We start from the raw sequence: 15,272 nt of genomic DNA, 5'->3' as shown, positions 1-15,272 counted from the left end.
TTCTTTCTGTGACAAATTACACTTCTTCCATACTACACATGATTTTGTGCATATGTTGGAAGTTGTATTGATGGCTTCGAACGCCAAGATAACGGCAATGGCTCTCGCTTTTGCTCCGTGTGCCTAGGTTCGAATTTTGGCCGGGATCTGCCGAATTATTCATTTTTCAAGTTTTTTGCCTGTTAAGGCGAGATCATAAATTTTACATTTGTTGTTTGTTTCCCTTTCGAGACGAGCTCAATGATCAGAGATGCAAAATGGAAAATACATGTTTTAACATTTCATATACCTACTTATATTAATGGTTAAATAAATGTGCAATTTTATAACAGAATGCTCGATGATGCAATTTCGACGTCGTGGTTACGTTTTTGAACCAGTTTTACAACTCTTGGTTAACGTTAACGAGTCGCTTTTTGTTATGATGCCACTGCAATTGATCAATATTAGGGTTCTGCTTTTTTCAGCTGGCATACATATTTAATTAAAATTTTAAGATTATTTATCTTAGTGGAGAATAAAGCAAATTTCGCACTATTTAGTGCGGTAATTTATGCATTTAAGTTTTCAGTCGTTTTGCCATGTAACTGCATAGAAATCCACCTCCTATTTGTTTACATGGAGATATCGCCAACTCTCTAGAACATGAATAGAAATAGACTTTGCCTAGAGCTAAGCTTAACTTGCACTTTCATTAGAAACGTAGTGCAGTCCATATGCTCGTGCAAACAGTTCCGGCTTCTGTAAAATGTAAAAAAATGCAATTCCAGCATAAGACATTTTTAGAATGTGCTTTGTTTGTTATGTGCTAGGGTGGAGTGCTCCACTTTTAGTATAAAAATATGGAAACTGGTGTAATGCAATCAGAATAGAATCTGCGTTCAATCTAGAAACACAGTTTAGTTTTCTGACAATTTCAGTTAATTGCTTTTAATAACTCCTTACACAATGAAAGTAAGTTTTAATGTAAAATGCTTGAAGGATGGCAAAGGTTTTAATATTGGCGATATTATCTCATTTTAGTTCGCTGTCGCTGCTTTGTTCACTTTGGCCTTGGCTTTGGGTGTCCAATCCTCGGTGCTTCCTTTGTTCTCACATGTGGCTGGTGGTGGCCTTTCCTACACCGCTGTGTCATCTCCTGTGGTCGCCTCGCCCTGGGCTCCATGGGGTCATGCTGTTGTAGCTGCTGGTCCCCACCCTGCTGTTGCCGTACACGCCCCCGCTTTGGCTGTCCACGGTTCCAGCGTTGCTGTTCATGCTGCTGCCGCACCAGTACACCCAGCACCTAGTGTTGCCGTTCATGCTGCTGCCGCCCCAGTACATCCTGCCCCCAGTGTTGCCGTTCATGCTGCTGCCGCACCAGTTGTCCATGCTCCAGTAGCTGCCGCTGTACATGCTCCCGTTGTGGTACCCGCCTTCCACGGTTCTTATGTTGCCAAGACCCGTGGTGCTGTCCACACTGCTCCTTTGGCCGGTCATCTCAACTCTGTGGCCAATGTCAATTTGGCTCCTGCTCCTGGTACCCATTAGATTTCCTCTTCGAACATTGACTGAAGCTATGCATTTTTGTAAATAGATTTTAGATTTCAATGCAGCGTACATTCCCCCATACTAGGACGTATTCCAATTTTCATCACCTTTCCATTAATTTATTTGCACTTTTCTACTTCCTTCTACTTCTATTTCCTTCATCTTTTCATTGACTATCACTTCTTCTTTTTCTAAATAAAGCAATTACTGAAAAAAGTAAATGTGGAAACTGTCTTTAATGGAAATTTGTGTGATCCTGTGGAGAATGACACAAACAGTTGGTTGCGATTGTCCCTATAGGGGCTCAAGAAGTAAAATCAGGAGTTCGGTTTATATGGGAGTTATATCAGGTTGTGAACCGATTTAGTCAGAACAAAAGACTTCATGCAAACATTTCAGCCAAATCGGAAATAGTTGCGCACTCTAGATTCTCAAGATTTCAAGATCTAAGAGCGGTTTATATGGCAGCTATATTAAGTTATTAACCGATTTAGACCATACTTAGCACAGTTATTGAAAATCATAACAAAACTTCTCATACAAAATTTCCAAGATTGGTTTATATGGCAGCTACATCAAAACATAGACCGATATGGCCCTTTTACAATCCCAACTGACCTACACTAATATGAAGGATCTGTGCAAGTGCCTAGCTTTACACCCTTGAAAGTTAGTGTGCTTTCGACAACCGGACATACGGACGGACATGACTAAGCGACTTAAAAGACGATAAACAATACTCGTATAATACTTTTTTGGGTCCCAGATGAATATTTCAATGTGTTACAAACGAAATGACGAAATTAGCATAGGCCCTACTGGGACTGAGCTTCTTCACCTATAAGCTACTAGTTGGACAGGTCCCGCTTCGCTGCACCTTCTTTCACTCTCTTATTTTATCTGAGCCATAAACTGTCACTTCCGGAAATTAATCCTGTTTGGGAGTGCTGGTACGGCCTTTTAGATATTTCACACCAATGTGGATATCATATTGGTGCTATACTCCCAAAAACTTTTCATTTTAGCTTTATATTGCTATGGTCGGTAAATATGTCCGGTATTGAGGTGTTTTTGGGCGTGAGGCGGATCCCCATATATCAGATTCGTTCTCTGACCTCAAATAGCTTTCATTTGAGTCCCCTATTCTCATTATTGGTTTATATTCCATTAGTCTGGTGGCTTTGGAGGTGAGGCCTCCCCCTAGATATCCCACCCTAAATAAGGATACAAATTTCTGTATTTAAGTTATTATAAACAAAATAAATTTCGCTTAAATCACCCCACCCATCTCCGAGATCTGACGTTTTTGGAAATAGGGTAAGGGGAGGGTCCGCCCATAAAAGTTTGGATGTTAGATCTACTTCATTCTCTTGGATTTGATGGTGGATTGGAGTAGCCAAACTCTTTGCCCCGAAAGTGGACATCAGATTCATACTCCACTCCCAAAAACCACATTGGAGCTACATATCGCTTTAGTCGGTATATATGTGTGGTTTTGGGGGAGTTAATGAGGTGAGGCGTCCCGGAAATAAAATTTGAGCCCCTATTTGCCATAATCCAAAAATATCCACAAAATAATATCCACAAATATGTCCAGTTTGAGGGGTATGCAGGGTGGGGCGGCCACCCACGCACTTTATGGAGTGACTCGACCCCCAAATATTTGTCCTCAAAATTGGATATCAAATTCGTTTTCTACTATCAAATACCTATTATTTATCGCACTAGTAGGCAACTATGACCCGTTTGAAGGGAGTTTAGAGGTGGAACCTGAAGTAATATCAGCATCGTGCTTGAGCCGCATAATGTCAATCATTTTGAAGGAGGCTATCAATATATTCAGGGCTACGGGTCTCTTTCATATTCACACTAATTATTCCCTCCACCATAGGATGGGGGGTATACTAATTTCGTCATTCTGTTTGTAACTACTCGAAATATTCGTCTGAGACCCCATAAAGTATATATATTCTTGATCGTCGCGACATTTTATGTCGTACTAGCCATGTCCGTCCGTCTGTCCGTCCGTCCGTTCGTCTGTTTGTCGAAAGCACGCTAACTTCCGAAGGAGTAAAGCTAGCCGCTTGAAATTTTGCACAAATACTTTTTATTAGTGTAGGTCGGTTGGTATTGTAAATGGGCCATATCGGTCCATAACCTGATATAGCTACCATACTAACCGATCTTGGGTCTTGACTTCTTGAGCCTCTAGAGTACGCAATTCACATCCGATTGTAATGAAACTTTGCATGAGGTGTTTAATTATGACTTCCAACAACTGTGCTAAGTATGATTCAAATCGGTTCATAACCTGAAATGACACGTCCTTTCATTTGAGTACAATATACTCTCGGTCACCCACATGATAGTTTGGCGTTGTATTTATTGGGAGGAGATGGTCGGTCCCTCCGACTGAGAATCAAACGACAATTAAATTGAGTCTTTTATTGGCGTGATCTATTGTCCTTCGGAACGGTAGGACGTGACCCAGATACTTGAATCCTTATACCAACATTAGATTCGAAACATACTGTCATAGACCATTCTTTTAATTGACACATTATCCCGATAGAACTACACGTCCTTTTGAAGGATATTTAGTGGGTGGGCCGGTCCCAGACTCTGTCCTTATTGTGTATACCAGATTCGTAGTCAACTCCCAAAGACCCTTCATTCGAAACCCATTTTGTGACATTGGACATTTGTGCCCGTTTTGGGGTTTTTTGGGGTGGGGAGGCCCCGTAGGCACCTTGAACCAAATTCTTATAACAGATTCCTAATATCTTTAGTTTGATACACATATTGTTCAAATCGGTTATAGGGGTTTTTGGGGTTGGAGAGGCGCCTCAGACACCAAGGAATACATTTTTATATCAGCATTGGACCTATCTACCTTTAAATAGCTTCCATTTGATATCCATATTATCTCAATCGGTAAATTTGTCCTGCTGCCGGGTATTGGGGGGTTGGGAGGGCTCTCAGACGCTAAAAAAAATAAATTTTTATGTCAGATTTGTATTCTACTTTTAAATACTTTTCATTTGATACCCACATTGCTCAAAGCGGTTAAAGTGTCCTATTGGGTGGTGTTTTTGTAGGTGGGGTAACACTTAGGGTAACATTTTAATGCCAAGTTCGTACTCTACTCTTAAATACCTTTCATTTGATACCCATATTGCCCAAAGCGGTGAAAGTGTCCTCTTGGGACTTTTTTGGGAATGGGGACTACTAATGTGGGACACCACAGAAGGTGTTCTAAAGTCTCTTCTTCTTCGATGTCCTCACAGCTTCTGCAAAAAATCGTTGCTGGCAACCTTCAGTCACCATTTTTTCCGATTAGACAGTTACCTGCCATGACGGACACAATGACTGAGATGTCTGTTCTAGCCAATGACGACAAAGCGATAGACCTCCTCAAGTCTAGATTAGGCCATATAGTTTTGGAATGCTAACAGCCCCTTCTTTGTGACCATCTATTTATTATTCGTTGACCTTCGGGCTGGTCCTGAAAACTTAGCTTACATGTCGCTAATGGCATACCCACAGATTCCAGTATCCCTGGAGTGTGTAGAGTAGATCCTAGTCTCGCAAGCTCGTCTGCTTTACAATTCCCAGGTGCATTTTGAAATGTGCAGCCATCTCGTTGAGAGATCTGTGACAGTTGATTGCGGTTTTTGTGTTCAGAAATACGTTCTCCATGGATTTAATGGCTGCCTGGTTGTCTGAGAAGATATTAATGCCAATCGCTGTAATGGCATTATATCTTATCCATTCCACCACTTCCTTAATTGCAAGGATCTTTGCTTGAAACACACTGCAGTGGTCGGGTAGCCTTTTCGATATGGCCAGTTCTAAATGTTTAGAGTACACCCCAAAGCTCACCTGGTTGTTTAGTTTGGAACCATCCATATGGAAGTCGATGTAACTTCTGTTGTCAGGGATATCGTAGTTCCAATCGGTTCCATCAGGAATAGTGGTACAGTACTTTTTATCAAAAAGTGGCTCAAGTAGGGTGCAATCCATACTGAATGAAACATCGAATGTTGTATCAAGGATAACATAGTGTCCGTAGCCGCCACATGCCCAAGAGAAAGCTCCCTTAACCTCACGGCAGTGGTCGCTGCAATTTGTCTAGCCACAATGTCCAGAGGCATAAGATGTAGCATTAAATTCAGTGCACCAGATGGTGTCGTCCTCAGTGCGGCTGTGATGCACAAACAAGCTATATTTGGAATCTGATTAAGTATTGAACAGTAGGTGGACTTTTGAAGCGCCGTCCACCAGACCACAACTCCATATAGCATAATAGGTCTGACAACTGCGGTATATACACAATGTATGACATGCGGTCTAAATCTCCAACTTTTGCCAATCGCTCCCTTGCAGCCTTGCAGGTGTATAGGGCAAGAATTACCTTTCTTGCCCTTTCCAAAATGTTGGATTTGAAGTTCAATTTCCTGTCCAGCAAAACACTTTGGTATTTTGCGCTTTTTGTAAATGGAGCATTCTGTCCACCCAAGGAGACAGGTTCCACTATAGGCAACTTGTACCTTCTGCTGAAAAGAACTACTTTTGTCTTGCACGGATTTATACATTTATACCCAGACCACTCTCGGTAGCCCACTTTGCTGTTGCATGTAGATCTTCCTGAAGATCTCTTAGAGTGCTGGGAAACTTCCCCTAACCGCAATTGTCACGTCATCAGCATACGCGACCAATTTTAAGCCTTTTGCTTCCAGAGACAATAATATATTGTTAATGGCTACATTCCAAAGCAGATGAGACATTACACCTCCTTGAGGAGTTCCTCCGCTGACCCATCTTTTTAGATCCACAGATCCCAAGCCTGCCGTAATGCATCTTTTAGTAAGTAAGTTATTAATTAACTTTATTATGGTAGAGTTTATGCCTAGAAACTTCAACTCCTTCGTGATTGACGTCGGGTTTTCATTATTGAAAGCACCTTCAATGTCAAAAAATGCTACCATTGTATATTCCTTGACAGCGAGAGAACCCTCTATGTGGCCGACTAGGTCGTGAAAGGCTGCTTCAGTATATTTAACTTTACTATATGTATGATGCTGCCGCGATAGCGATCTTCAGGGATCTTTGCCCTAAGATATGTTTCTATCAACCTCTCAAGAGTCTTCAGCATGAAGGATGACAGACTAATAGGACGACAATCTTTCGCCTTCGTGTGGTCGGGTTTTCCTGCTTTCGGAATGAAAATGACCTTCGTGTCCTTCCATCCCACAGGTATATATGACATTCTGATACAAGCAGAGTATATCTCCTGGCTAAAGAGGCCTTTGATGGGCTTTGAAATGTTGCACTTCAGCTCTTTAACACCTCAGCCCTAACCATTTAGAAGTTTAGTTAATTATCTCTGCCCGTTCTCAAATGGCATAGTTTTTACAATTTTTTTTCTATTCTATCCCACTGTGCGATGGTTGGCACTAATGTCTGCTCATATAGTTGAAATCAAAAATCTTTTTCAATTGTCGCAGATCTCCTAACTAGATGGCTGAACAGTTCAGATGGGCTGAAAATCACACGAGATTGGAAGACTAGGAACAATCGGACACATTCCAGGGTACTGAAATCTGAGAATAAGACTCTAGCGACATGTAAGCTGGGTTTTTAGGATGAGGACCGAATCGCAAAAAATGACAGATGGTTACAAAGTGCGGCTTAGGGACGCTTCAAAATTATGTGGCCCAATTAAGACTTGCCGTTGGCTAGAACGGAAGTCATTGTATCCGTCATGAAAGTTCGCTGATGATCGCAAAACATGCTAAAAGACTAAAGGTTTCAAGTAACGACTTTTGCAGAAACTGTGAGAACGTCGATGAAGAGGAGACTATGGAATATCTACTGTGTATGCGCCCCGCACTGGAAAGCAGAAGAAATTCCACTGTAGGTTCTCATTTCTATGAGAATTTGTCAGATTTTGCGGAAGTTGTTGAGCTTTTTAAAGCGATTTGGATGGTTCAACGGTAGGAATTAGAAGGCATCTTCCTTCTCCTGTTTCTGTGGTATCACAATGGACGAAAATGTCTAAGCGAGTCTGATGGTATACTGCCCCAAAAACTTAACGTAACCTTATACCTCTGCCACTGTTAAGCCAATACCAATTATAATTAAGACAACATTGTGTAACGACTGACCATTGTTGATAGGCTTATATTCAAACAAAGTGCCAATGACCGGTTTACGGGTAAATTCAATATAACTTTGCTACCTTCTTTGTTGGAAACTCAACGCCAGTTTATGAAAGATCAATATGCACTTTCATTTTTACTCGCATAGTTGTTTGTCACCTCCGTACTTCCTTGTTTCAATTATGCGGATAATAGTATAAAAATCTCAAAATTCTGTGAAATGAAATCAGAATAGAAACTGCATTTCAATAATCAGTTTAGTTTTCTAACAACTTTTATCAAAACGTTTAAACCAACTCAAAATAATCAAAATGAAGGTAAGCTTAAATAAGAATAAATATACCTGAAAACGCTAACGGTTTTGTAATACCCTTTCAGTTCTTGGCTACCATCTTGTTCACTTCGGCCTTTATTCTGGGCACTCAGTCCTCAGTTATTCCTTGGGTGACTGAAGTTGTTGGCGACGGTCTTACATACTCCGCTGTTTCGTCACCTGTTGTCCATTCGCCTTGGGCTCCGTGGGGTCATGCTGTTGTAGATGTTGCACCTCATTCTACTCTTGTACACCACTCTGTTGTGCATAGCTCAGCACCCAGTGTTGCAGTACATGCCCCTGTGATTGTTCCCGAGGTTCAAGGTTCTTATGTGGCTCAAACTCGTGGTGCAGTGCATACTGCTCCCTTGCCTGGCCATACAAACTCTGTGGCCAGTATCAACGTTGCTCCAGCTCCGGGTACCATATAAATGGTTCCTTACAATGGTTCATCTACCAAGACTTTAATGCGAAACCAATTGAAACCTTTAAAAAGTGTGTATAAACATCAACATTCCTGTGATTTTATTTACTTCGTCTACATCATTTGCCTCATTATTTATTTTATTTTTATCAAATAAAAACTGAGTAAACGAAGAACATTTATAATAGAGTGGTAAATATATACTGTGTAGGTTAGGTTGAACAAGTAAAAAGGCGTTAAGTTCGGTCGGGCCGAACTTTGGATACCCACCACCACGGGTATATATATAAACCACCTTTCATCAAAATCCGGTGAAACTTGCACACCTTATGTCCCATAGCAGTTATATCGAAATATGATCCGATTCTGACCAAATACTAATAAGCACAAATCATTGTTCAATTATGTATACCAAAATATTTGTCTTTTTAGTAGATATATCTAAAAATAAACCGATCTGAACCGTATACAACATGGATGTCGAAAAGCCTAACATAAGTCACTGTGTCAAATCAAATTATAAATGCGCCTTTTATGGGCCCAAAACATTAAATCGAGAGATCGGTCTATATGACAGCTATATTAAAATTTGGACCGATTTGAGCCAAATTGAAGAACGATGTCGTAGGGTCCAACACAACCCACTGTCCCAAATTTCGGCGACATCGGACAATAAATGCGCCTTTTGTGGGCCCGAAACCTAAAACCGAGAGATCGGTCTATATGGCAGCTATATCCAAATCTGGACCGATCTGAGCCAAATTGACGAAAGATGTCGAGGGAACTAACACAACTCACTGTCCCAAAATTTCGGCGAAATCGGATAATAAATGTGGCTTTTATGGGCCTTAGACCCTAGATCGGAGGATCGGTCTATATGGCAGCTATATTCAAATCTCGACCGATCTGAGCCAAATTAAAGAGGTGTGTCGAGGGACCTAACACAACTCACTGTCCCAAATTTTGCCAAAATCGGACAATAAATGCCCAAGACCTTAAATCAAGAGATCAGTCTATATGGCATCTATATCTAAATCTGAACCGATCTGGGGCAAATTATAGAAGGATGTTGAATGGCCAAACACAACTCACTGTCCCAAATTTCAGCAAAATCGGATAATAAAGACGCTTAAGACGCTAAATCGGCAGATCGGTCTATATGGGGGCTATATCAAGATATAGTCCGCTATAGCCCATCTTCGAACAAAACCTGCTTATGGACAAAAAAAAAAAGAATCTGTGCAAAGTTTCAGCTTAATATCTGTATTTTTAAGGCTATAGCGTGATTTCAACAGACAGACGGACGGACATGGCTAGGTCGTCTTAGATTTTTACGCTGATCAAGAATATATAAACTTTGTAGGATCGAAAATACATATTTCGATGTGTTGCAAAATGAATCACAAAATTAATATACCCCCTCCTTCGGTGATGGGTATAAAAAAAAGTAAAAAATCTTATATACCCTCCACCATGGACCGCATCTATCGAAATCTTTGCGCAGTATCTCTTTTTAGGCAAACAAAAAATAATGAATAAGGACGGAGGAGGAGCTATTTCAAGTTATATTCCGATTCGGGACTTAAGTAGCAAAATCGGGAGATCGGTTTATATGGGAGCTGTATCAATCTATAGATCGATTCAGACCATATTGCACATGTATGTTGAAGGCCATGGGAGAAGCTGTTGTACAATAATTGTGCCAAATCGGATGAGAATTGCGCTTTCTAGAGGCTCAAGAAGTCAAGATCCCAGATCAGTTTATACGACAGCTATATCAAGTTATGTACCAATTTGCGCCATGCTTATCACAGTTTTTGGAAGTCATATCAAAACACCTCATCCAATATTTTAGCCAAATCGGTTGCGAAGAAGCGCCCTCTAGCGGCTCAATAAGTAAAGATCCAAGATCTGTTAATATGGCACCTTTATACCAGGTTATGGGCCGATTTGGACTAAACTTCGCTCAAATGTTGCAAGTGATACTAAAACACCACGTGCAAAATTACAGCCAAATCGGATAAGAATTGCGACTTCTAACAGCTCATGAAGGCAAGACCCAAGATCGGTTTATATGGCAGATACATCAGGTTATGAACCGATTTGAACCATTCTTAGCACAGTTGTTGAAAGTGATACCAAAACACTACGTGCAGTCAAGTCGGACGAGAATTGCGCCCTCTAGAGGCTCAAGAAGTCAAGACCCAAGATCGGTTTATAGGGCAGCTATATCAAAACATGGACCGATTTGGCCCGTTTACAATCCCAACCGACCTAAGCTAATAAGAAGTACTTGTGCAAGATTTCAAGCGGCTAGCTTTACTCCTTCGAAAGTTAGCGTGCTTTCGACAGATAGACGGACGGACGGACGGACATGGCTAGATCGACATAAAATGTTACGACGTTCAAGAATATATATACTTAATGGGGTCTCAGACGAATATTTCGAGTAGTTACAAACAGAATGACGAAATTAGTATACCTATCCTATGGTGGATGGTATAAAAACTTCCATTTGACAACGGGTAGGGATAACTCTGAAGTTTTGAATGGTTAGAATTGAGATGCTTTCGAGAAGAAGCGCAAAATCGCAAGGCTCTATGTAGTCCGCGCGCCTTTTGGCAAAGCCCCTTAGATGCTCACCTCGGTATTTCGAAAAATTGTTCAGTCTGCCAAATCTTCATTTGTAGTCCGTTTTCCATAATTTTTATTTGTGGGATAATGCGTAGAATGAATACCAGAGGATTGAATGTGAAAAATTAATGTACGTTTAAAATCAAAAAAGGGGGGAGAGAAAACAAAACAATTTATGAAACAGTGTATATGTTGCCACTACGAAGTCCAAATTGAACGTGTGAAAATTGGGACACATATCCGATCAGAAAGCAATCAACAAAACAAAAGAGCAAAAGACTGCATTTGCTTCCCACTGTAGTTTGAAAGGACACATACCGAATTTTAAAGATCTAGAAATATTGGCAAAAGAATGTACTTGGGAAGTGCTGCATATTATCAATGTACCCACAGAAAAAAGAAAGAACTTTAAATCCGATACAGACCACTGTGCGCATATTCATAAAAACATTTTTGAAACATGAAACATTTTTGAACATTGGCAGGTTAAGTTCGAAGGTGGGCTATATAGGATAATATCTTCACTCAACCAAATTTATTATTCGAAACAGCAAAAATGGTTGCTAAAACAGCAGTTTTTGTCTGCTGAAAATGGGAAAGCAGACATTACTGCAAATATAGGGCTGCTGTATTAGCAAACATTTCGGCCAGCTAAATCAGCTAACAAAATGTTTTAAGCACAAAAATCTACTGAAAAAATTTTTGTATGCTATTTTTATACCCTCCACCATTTCGTCATTCTGTTTGCAACTCATCGAAATATTCGTCTTAGACCCCATAAAGTATTGTATATATGTTCTTGATCGTTATGACAGTCGATCTAACCATGTCCGTCCGTCCGTCTGTCGAAAGCGCGTTAACTTTCAAAGGAGTAAAGCTAGGACCTTGACATTTTGCACAAATACTTAAGGTTGATTGAGATAGTAACTGGGCCATATCGGTCCATGTTTTGATATACCTGTCTTATGGTCCAAATCGAACCATAACTTGATAAAGCTCCAATAGCATAGCAATTATTTTCTTTTATCTTTTGTTGGCTTAAAAAGAGATATCGGGAAAAGAACTCTACAAATGCGATCCATGGTGGAGGGTCGGCCGAACTAAGCAAGCTTTTACTTTTTATATCCACCACCGAAGGATGGGGGTATATTCATTTTGTCATTCCGTTTGCAACACATCGAAATATCCATTTCCAACCCTATAAAGTATATATAAATCTTGACCATTGTAAAAATCTAAGACGATCTAGCCATGTCCGTCCGTCTGTCCATCTGTCTGTCTGTCTGTTGAAATCACGCTACAGTCTTTAAAAATAGAGATATTGAGCTGAAACTTTGCACAGATTCTTTTTTGTCCTTAAGCAGGTTAAGTTCGAATATGGTCTATGTCGAACTATATCTTGATATAGCCCCCAAATATAGGCCGATCCGTCGACAAATTTTCTGAAATTTGGGACAGTGAGTTCTGTTATACCTTTCAAAATCCTTGTTTAGTTCAGTCAAGTAATGTTGCTGTTGCGATTGGAGCTTTCCTACGTCCAGCTTCCTTGCTGTGTCAGATCAAACTTTCTTGTACGCCAAAACAAACTTTCGCTGCAACATCCACCATGATTTTTATTGCTGCACAGTCTATTAGCTCTTCATATTTTGGATTTTTTATCTGGGCATCACTCATATCTTGTCTCTACGTGCTCATACATATATCCGCGATAAATTCTCCTCTTACTAATGCTGGCTACATTTGTGAGGTATCCTGCCATGTTAATACTTCTCCAACAAGTGGTGTTGCCATGCGGTACGCCGTTCGGATTCGGCATAAAAAAGGAGGTCGTTTAGCTTAAACTTTAGTCGTACTGCACTCATTGATATGAGAGAAGTATCCCCTGTTCCATAATGGAATGTTCATGACAATTTTAGTAGTAGTATATTTGCCGTTGCCTTCTGTCTCTCGGACATGGGCATAGAAAAGACTGATGTAAAAGAATTTATTCGGATTGTGGACAACCTCTTATCATCGAGTAAATCATGTGATAGGGTTACTAGTTTCCGACTTACTTTAAAATTGATTGAAAAACAAACTTTCATAGTGTTATTCGTTGGATTATTACAGAGATTGTATACTGATGCTATTTGATTGAACTTGAGTTCTGTTCTGATTTCAAGTACTTGATATGAGAGAAGTATCCCCTGTTCCATAATTGAAAGTTCATGGGAAATTTAGTAGTAGTATATTCACCGTTGCCTTCTGTTTCTCGGACATGGCCATAGAAAAGACTGATGTAAAAGGATTTGTTCGGATTGTTAACAACCTCTTATCATCGAGTAAATCATGTGATGTAATTATTGTTATTATTCGCCTTTTAAATACATCTCGGCCAGAATTCTATTCAAGGATCTGATTTGATTGTTTAATTTTTTAATACCCACTTCGAAACCTGATTTTTCGGGGATCATGGTATGTCAAACTCCGCTACAGAAATATACTCAGATGAACAATTAGCTTTACAAATTCTGCTAGTTCTTACATCAGCATGCTCGTTCAACAATATCTATCCGTTATGCTATATGTGATGAATTATGGTAAGTTTTTAAAAGCCCGGTTCTCCATTTTCTTTAAACTGCCCAGTTTTCCTACTTCTTGGTTTGTTAGATCCTTCTCCATTATAGATTCTATAGAATTTTACTTTGCTGTGCCATTGAAAAAAATATTCTTCCCTCGACTCTTTACAAAGTAGTTGCTTTATTCAGTAACAATCGTGTGATAGAACAGAACTTGGAGTTAAGGATTGATGTGCAGGAATAATACAAAAAATGAAGTGCAAGATGAATGTTGTTGGAATGCTCCCTGTAAATTCAGATAATCTTAAAAACGTATCTTCCATTGGCAGTGATGGGTATGTTTTGCAGCAGCGATTGTTTAAAGGGTACCAGGAGCAGGAGCCACATTGACATTGGCAACAGATTGAAGATGTCCATCCAAGGGAGCAGTGTGGACAGCACCGCGGGTTTTGGCAACATAAGTGCCAGGGCCAGCTCCAAGTACAGGGGCAGCGACAGCAACACTAGGAGCAGCCCATGGGGCACCCCAGGGAGCCCATGGAGACCAGGGACCACCTACGGCGGTGTATGAGAGACCACCACCCACAACTTGGGGAACTCCCCAGGGCAGGAATGAGGATTGGACACCCAAAGCAAGGGCCAAAGTGAACAAAACGGCAAAAACGAACTGAAAGAAAGGGTTTTGTTTTAAAATAGTTTGCTTTAAAATTAATTGACAAAACTAACTTTCATGGTGTTGTTTGTTGGATTATTACAGAGATTGTAAACTGATGCTGTTTGATTGAACTTGAGTTCTGTTCTGATTTCAAACACGGAACATTTTGCATTTTTATACGAAAACTAGAACAGAGAAAATCCAAACTTGCGAATGACTCTCGACATGGAAACTGTTTTCCAAAGAGTTTCTTTGCTAAAACCCAAAGAAAATGCAGAAATAGAGCACTTTTACAGGCCAAGGTGTTCTTATTTTTCAATTACACATGTGTTTTGTCACATTTTACGTTGGCATGCATATATGGGTCATTCCATACCAAATGAGTTCCAACAGTAGCCATATAATCACTAACATAAGAGTTTTAATACTCTAAATTTCGCAATTCTACAACTTTTCGTAATGATGATTACAAGAAAAATCTTTAGTCAAGGAAAAAAAAGGGATAACTCTTCATTAAGAAGTGAGAAGTGACACATGGCTGAGGATTATCTCATACCAATGGACATTTTTTGGCGTATAGTGATGCATACAGGACAAAACCGCAGTGAGTAGTTGTAACTGCTATATTGGGTCAGATTGTTAGGGAATGTCCCATATCAATATATGACATTTGTTGGCGTACCAACAAACTGTTTGACAGACACCTTCCGCATAAGGTATTTGAACCAAAGTGTAATAATAATAAATTGTCTTACAATTGAATTGTATGAAAGTATGATTAGCTTTTAATATTATTATTGTTTAATTATGCATCCGTCGTCTGTAAGCTAAGAACACACCCAAGATTTTTGTTAACTTGTATACGGTAACTTGTTGCCGAGCAGCAAATAGTTGACAAGAGGAGCCATAAAGTCTATTTTAATTATTATGGGCATATTCTAGAAGTGTGCCACTATGGTATTAATGGGAAATATTTTTTTGAATCATCATTAAAAGA

At 39.9% G+C, this 15,272-nt stretch overlaps 3 protein-coding genes across 3 annotated transcripts; 2 read left to right on the top strand and 1 right to left on the bottom strand.

The window, feature by feature from the left end:
* The first annotated feature begins 844 nt into the window (after positions 1–844).
* Positions 845–1,751, top strand: LOC106084931 (adult cuticle protein 1). The gene is made up of 2 exons (XM_013248899.2): positions 845–954; positions 1,024–1,751. Exons 1-2 carry the CDS (start codon positions 949–951, stop codon positions 1,528–1,530), a joined length of 513 nt encoding a protein of 170 aa, XP_013104353.2. The 5' UTR covers positions 845–948; the 3' UTR covers positions 1,531–1,751.
* Positions 1,752–7,863: 6,112 nt separating this feature from the next.
* On the top strand, positions 7,864–8,550 carry LOC106084937 (adult cuticle protein 1). Its single transcript, XM_013248906.2, has 2 exons — positions 7,864–8,008; positions 8,070–8,550. Exons 1-2 carry the CDS (start codon positions 8,003–8,005, stop codon positions 8,433–8,435), a joined length of 372 nt encoding a protein of 123 aa, XP_013104360.2. The 5' UTR covers positions 7,864–8,002; the 3' UTR covers positions 8,436–8,550.
* A 5,229-nt stretch (positions 8,551–13,779) lies between these two features.
* LOC106084927 (adult cuticle protein 1-like) lies at positions 13,780–14,424 on the bottom strand. The gene is made up of 2 exons (XM_013248896.2): positions 14,347–14,424; positions 13,780–14,287 (listed from the first exon to the last, which is right to left on the bottom strand). The coding sequence occupies exons 1-2, from the start codon at positions 14,350–14,352 to the stop codon at positions 13,979–13,981; spliced, it is 315 nt and encodes a 104-aa protein (XP_013104350.1). The 5' UTR covers positions 14,353–14,424; the 3' UTR covers positions 13,780–13,978.
* Between the last annotated feature and the right edge of the window lie 848 nt (positions 14,425–15,272).

This window comes from Stomoxys calcitrans, chromosome 3, assembly GCF_963082655.1.
Source record: "Stomoxys calcitrans chromosome 3, idStoCalc2.1, whole genome shotgun sequence".
NCBI lineage: Eukaryota > Metazoa > Arthropoda > Insecta > Diptera > Muscidae > Stomoxys > Stomoxys calcitrans.
The sequence above is the reverse complement of the archived record's forward strand: the minus strand, read 5'-3'. Positions and strand labels throughout refer to the sequence as shown.